The sequence below is a fragment of the Conger conger genome, chromosome 7 (assembly GCF_963514075.1).
Source record: "Conger conger chromosome 7, fConCon1.1, whole genome shotgun sequence".
NCBI lineage: Eukaryota > Metazoa > Chordata > Actinopteri > Anguilliformes > Congridae > Conger > Conger conger.
The window spans coordinates 20,928,431-20,934,730 of record NC_083766.1 but is presented as its reverse complement, the minus strand read 5'-3'; the positions used below and the strand labels follow the sequence as shown (position 1 = coordinate 20,934,730).

Sequence of the window (6,300 nt, the reverse complement as noted above, 5' to 3'; positions counted from 1 at the left end):
TCATTGTAAGTTCATCCTTTGGTTTGCTAATGTATAAATATCATGTAATACATAGTTTAGTTAGTTGTTCAGAAATGCATTAACTCATGTAAAGTTAATACCATGCTTAATTAATGTGTTGGTCTTTCATTAATTTGTGTCAACAACAACAATAGTTAATGCCAAGTAATGAATCTTATTGTAAAAGTGTGATCTATTCATGAATCCTGAACATTCATTTGTGTATATGTGAATCAATCTGTTTGTTTTTCCTCTTTCAAATGCACATTTTAATTTCAAGTGCAGTCCTTTGTAAGAGAGAGAGGAAGGTTAATGTCTGATCACATGATGTCTTTGTTGCTACAGCGCTGTGTGAAAGGCAAAGCGTGGTGCGTATGAGACGGTGGGCTGATTCTAAGGTGAGAATGGGCTGAGTGCTCTGATATTTAAAACAGCGTCAGAACCACACCTCTGCTATAAAAGAGAGCACAGCTACTCCAGAAGGATCGAAAGTCTGTTTCTGTATTTCAGGCAACATGCATCTCCTGATATCGCTCTCTGTCTGTCTTCTCTTGGCTGTGACTGCCGTGGCTCAAAAGCCTCATCCTTGCAGTAAGAAAATGGAGAGAGAGAGAGAGAGAGAGAGAGAGAGAGAGAGAGAGAGAGAGAGAATGGAGAGTGGAAAATAGAGATTGTTTACTAAAGTCTGTTGGGTTGCTGGACTCAATATTAAATTATTCTGATTTGTTATTCTAACAAATTCATTTGTATCAGTATGACATCAGTTTATGTTTATTCAAGTTATGTTGAATATTTAACAGTGTAATTAAGTATTACCACTATTCATTTATTTTATTCAGTGTTTGTGTATACTGGGAAAATGTGCTTTATCTAAGTTATTTATATTGTCTAAACTATTCCTTTTGTTATGAATGATCTTCATCATCTTCTATCAAAACACTTCTGATGCACAACTTTTAGAATCTCCTCCTTTAATGGTCGGACATCTCAGTGTGGTGAGTGTTTGGTTGGTATATAAGATTAATGATTAACGTAATGTCATGTCACAAATCTTGATCTTAATCAACAATAAAACAATGGAACAATTTGAATTTTTATGTGGTATAGATTAAATTAACATAAATTATTCACCAACATCTCTCTCTCTCTCTCTCTCTCTCTCTCTCTCTCTCTCTCTCGCTCTCTCTCTTTCTCTCTCTCAGATTTACCCCAAGGGGGAGACATATGTGTCTGAAAGATTTACCTATGATGCTCTGGGAAAGAGAATAAGGATCAGGATGCAAGGGGTGGAGCACAACCACTCCTTCTATGAAGACGTGCTGATGCTCTTCGGAGAGGTAAACAGATGATAGATAGTAGATAGTAGTTAGAACATTCAAAGATTGTATTATTCTGTGGTGTTTAAAATTCAGCTAAATGTACAACCATTTAATTAAATGTATGAAACATGTCACTAAATATTAAATAAAATGTATAAGAAGTGTATAATATATGTAAATGGTAAATGGTAAATGGTTGGCTTTATATAGCACCTTTATCAAAAGCGCTGTACAACTTTTCATACATGAACTCACACACCAGCGGCAATTGTCTATGTGTATGTATTGAATGTATGAAGCATTCAGCTAAATGTACAACCATTTAATGAAATGTTTGAAACCTGTTGCTAAATATTTAATTAAAAGTATAAAAAGTTTAGTTATATGTATAAAATATGTATTAAATGTATGAAGCATTCAGCTAAATCATTAGCTAAATGTGATAAACATTTTTAGCAAAATGTTGCACTATAATGTTTTTCTCTCCCATTCCTCTCACAGGGTGTGATTTACCAAATATCCTACAGAAACAAAACTTGCACAAAGAAGCCCTTGAAAGTGCCCTTTCAGCCAATGGAAATCCCCCAGAATGCCACGCTCCAAGCCCAGATCATCATTGGGAGCTCCTCTGGTCCTGGACAGGGGCTGCTGGTCAATAACTGGATGGGAGAAATTCCTAAAGGTAAAGGAGATTATAAATATGGAGGGGAATGTCTCTGTGTCATATTTATATTTCCCACAGACACTGTATGCTGTGTATTTTATCCACAATAAACACTCAGTGAGCACATTTGTATTTATTGTATTTATTAGACTTATTTTTTAGACTGATTAAGTCATGTGACGTTGTAGCCATTAGGGGCTTAACACATTGTGTGCTCTGCTCTTCTGCTTACCACTGTTGTAATGCGTGGTTATTTGCATTGTCACTTTCCTGTCAGCTTCAACCAGTCTGGCCTTTCTCCTCTGACCTCTCTCAATAAGAAGGTGTTTCTGCCTCAGAACTGCTGCTCACTGGATGTTTTTTGTTTCTCATACCTTTATCTGCAAACTCTGTAGACTGTTGTGAGTGAAAATTCCAGAAGATCTGAGATTTCTGAGATACTCAAACCACCCTGTCTGACACCAACAATCATTCCACAGTCAAAGTAACTTAGATCACATTTCTTCCCCACTCTGACATTTGGTCTGAAAAACAGCTTAACCTCTTGATCATGCCTGCATGTTTTTACACATGTAGTTGCTGCCACATAATTAGCTGATTAGATATTTGCATTAAGAAGTTGGTGTACCTTATAAAGTGGTCACTTTCACACCGGCAAGGCTTACAAGCACCAAGGTTCTGAGACTCCAACAACTCTAAACAAAAAGACAACAGTTATCGTAAGTGCATATATATATATTATATATATATATATATATATATATATATATATATATTTTTTTTTTCGGGGGGGGGGGTAGACAAGATGGATATAAGGTAACTACGGTATAGTTTGAAAAGGTGTGGTTTTAGTATGTGTTGAAATATGGGGAAGGATTCTGCTTCAGTGGTAGGCAAGTCATTCCACCACTGAGGAACCAGAATGGAAAACAGGCTCGACCACCAGGTGCTCGCGGTGAGGGAACCACAAGGTGACCATTGCATTACATTACATTATTGGCATTTAGCAGACGCGCTCATCCAGAGCAATGTAAAGTTGATTCGACTAAGCAGGAGACAAAAGGAGTGGGGTGACATGAGCCGACCTGGGCTGACTAGTGGTCAGGCGGGCTGCAGCATTCTGGACCAGCTGGTGGGGCTTGATGGCACAAGCTGGGAGACCGGCTAGGAGGGAGTTGCAGTAATCCAGGCGGGAAATGACGAGCGCCAGGACTAGAAACTGGGTGGCTTTCTCTGTCAGGAGATGACGGATACTGTAGAGGAAGAACCTGCAGGTTCTGGCAGTGGAGGATATATGTGGACCAAGGGTGAGGTGCTTATCAAGAATCACCCCAAGATTCTTAGTCGTATGGGAGGAGGATACCACAATGTCCTCAACAATCAGTGAGAGTTTAACTGTTCTTTAAGAAAAAAACTGTGAAATATACAGCATAATGTTCAGATGATGCAGAGATCAAAATCACACTGTGTCTCTCCCTCTAGTTAAGTACTACATGACGTTCACGGAGTTTGGGTGCATCCCCGTCTCAACCCTTTACATCAGTGACAAGGACGGCTGGTTGTTTTCAAGGTGAGTCACAGACAGCAAAAGTGCACCTGCTACATTACATTACGCAAGACCTACCTGTATGTGTGGCCAAGTTTAGTTGCGAAGGAATGGAAGATTTGCAATATAAATTCTATGACACTTTGGAGACGTTGTATGTTATTGGTCATAAATTATGTCATTCTGCAGCCATCAGAATGCAAAAACAAAAATATCAGAATTACAGTGGCTTCAGAAACCCTTCATGTTCTGCACACTTAATTGCGTTGTAGATTTAATTTAAATGGATAAAATTGTCTTTTTCGGCCGAAATAAAAAATAAAAAATACAAAAAACAGAAATTTCTTATTTACATAAGAATTCAGACCCTTTGCTGTGAGAGTCTAAATTGTGGTCAGGCGCATCCTGTTTGCTTTAATAATGCTTTAGATGTTTCTAGAACTTGATTACCTGTGGTAAACAGAATTGATTGGACATAGTTTAGAAAGGCACACATCTGTGTATATAAGCTCCCACAATTCACACTGGATGTCAGAACAAAAACCAAGACATGAAGTCCACGCAACTCTCTCATAGATCAGGGCAAGGGTAGAAAAACATGTTTTGTTTTTATACTATGCAATGCAGATACAGTCCTTAGACCAAGTTGAAGCATTTGACCTGCATTGCCCTGATGAAGGCTTATATCAATAAGGGATTTTACCTCATTTGCTCATCAGGAGTGGCTGAAACTCCCAACTTCATGCAGCTTGGTAGAACTGAAAGATAGCGCTGAACAAAGAAACCATGTGATCTGACATCTACTTTCCTCTCTCTCTTAAGGAGGACTGCACTTCAAATTAAAATGCGCATGTAAAAAAAGGAAAAAGAAACAGATTGATTCATGCGTACACAAATTAATGTTCACGATTCATGAATTAATGATAGACAAATACATTCATTAAGCATGAAATTAACTTTTTATTAGCTAATGCATTTGTTAGTATTAGTAAATCTAAGTTTTACCAGGAACCAGTAAGATGACCATTGCCACAGGAAGAAGCAGATCCGATGTTCGTCATTAGAAAACATTAGGAAAGTTTATTACAATCAGGAAAATGTTCCAAAGAGCAATGGTGTTTAGGATTACATTTTCATATATTCAAATATATCTACAAATCCAAGTGTAACCTCTGATTGGTGGTAAGGAATTGCGCCTATCCCGAGCACCTCGGATTGGGCCATTCAAATCCTTAATGGTAGTGGGGCCTTGCCCCGCTCCCCCCTGGAGTCCAGTGGAAAATCCCCAGAGGGGAAACCTTGAAACTGATAGCGGTCATTATCATATGTGAAGTGGTCCAATACACAAATTTGTCTGTCTCTCAACATTAGCAACTAACAAATTTGTTACATGATATTTATACACGGGCAAACCACAGGATTAACTTATAATTAGTTAACCATCAGCAAATAACTTAACAGACTTTTTAATTCCAAAAGGAATTGGCAATAACTAATGTCGTGGTTAAGAGGAATTAATGATGTACAAATTAATAAGATAATGAATGAATGAACAGATTAACTTCTCAGTAGTAGTTAGTTAGCAACTACATTAGTTAATGTCAATTCATGGAACCTTATTGTAAAGTTTTACCATGTTATTTGTTGTCTTGAGTAGCAAATGAGCTCAGTGTGTGATTCAGATTCTGTAGATGGCATACTGATCATGTCTGTTTGTTTCCAGTTTTTTTAACATTCTGGTCGGGATTGACGACCCCCAGGACCTCATTCCTCCTGATTTCTGTGACACAACAAAACCAGTGGACAATGAGCAGGTGGTGACTGACTTCTTTGAAGCCCTTAAAAAGAATTAACAATGGGAGAAAAATAAATGGTCCATGTTCAACCGATAGAGTCACAGTCAGTATACTGTACTGCATATGTGGTTCTTTTTACAGTTGATCTAGAAGAGAATGTGATTATTTGTTGATTTTTTTTAATCTAGAGGAAAAATGTGGGAGATGACCTATCACTGTTAATAATAATGTTAAAACAGTTCATTTCTGCCGTCTCGTGAATATCAGACAACTCAGAACATGTGAAACTTAGCTTGAGGGATGATTCATTTGGTGTTTTGGGTATGAACCTGTATGCCTTAATTACGTTGAAGGGGTGAATTTTGAAACAATATGCAATATGTGATGTGCACTGACTTGTTGTGAAATATGCAAATACGTACAATAAAAAAACAATAAATAACATCATGCTTATAATTATTACATTTCTGTGTGTGCTTTTTAAAGGCAAAGCTTTTTAATTAGAATAAAAAAATGGTTTTTTTTGCAATGGAAAACTTGTATATGACAATTGGCAACTCACTGTGTAGTAAGTCGTTGCTCATAAATATTGATAGACACAAAAGCGACACAAAACACACAAATTGTGCATTCATTGACTCATCTATGTCTTTTTTTTTTCATTCACAAGCTCGAGTTAAATCGAGTTCAGTCCTCCTTAAGTGAGAGAGCAACGCATGACAGATATTGGCTGTTGGTTGCTATCGGTTGTGATTGCACTGCATAAAATGTGTAGCATACTAGTGGTAGGGACCCAGTTCCTTTGGCTCAGTTCCCTTAATGGATTCGTTCATGGATTCGTTCACCAAAATCTAAATCAAATCAATATTTGGTGTGATGACTCTTTGCCTTCAAAACAGCATCCATTCTTCTAGATGTACTTGCACCCAGTTTTTGAAGGAACTCAACTGCTAGGTTGTTCCAAACATCTTGGAG

General features: G+C 37.5%; 1 protein-coding gene across 1 annotated transcript; it reads left to right on the top strand.

The window, feature by feature from the left end:
• Window positions 1-351: 351 nt before the first annotated feature.
• LOC133133122 (ependymin-like) lies at window positions 352-5,784 on the top strand. The gene is made up of 7 exons (XM_061249138.1): window positions 352-398; window positions 511-591; window positions 961-995; window positions 1,203-1,337; window positions 1,821-2,001; window positions 3,466-3,553; window positions 5,253-5,784. Exons 2-7 carry the CDS (start codon window positions 516-518, stop codon window positions 5,380-5,382), a joined length of 645 nt encoding a protein of 214 aa, XP_061105122.1. The 5' UTR covers window positions 352-398; window positions 511-515; the 3' UTR covers window positions 5,383-5,784.
• The last annotated feature ends 516 nt before the right edge of the window (window positions 5,785-6,300 follow it).

Bases quoted from the DNA above. Each gene is read 5' to 3' on its own strand.
- LOC133133122 (XM_061249138.1), top strand. From the start codon at position 516: ATGCATCTCCTGATATCGCTCTCTGTCTGTCTTCTCTTGGCTGTGACT. The intron at 592-960 runs GTAAGAAAATGG...CACAACTTTTAG, and splicing joins TCAAAAGCCTCATCCTTGCA to AATCTCCTCCTTTAATGGTC. The intron at 996-1,202 runs GTGAGTGTTTGG...TCTCTCTCTCAG, and splicing joins TGGTCGGACATCTCAGTGTG to ATTTACCCCAAGGGGGAGAC.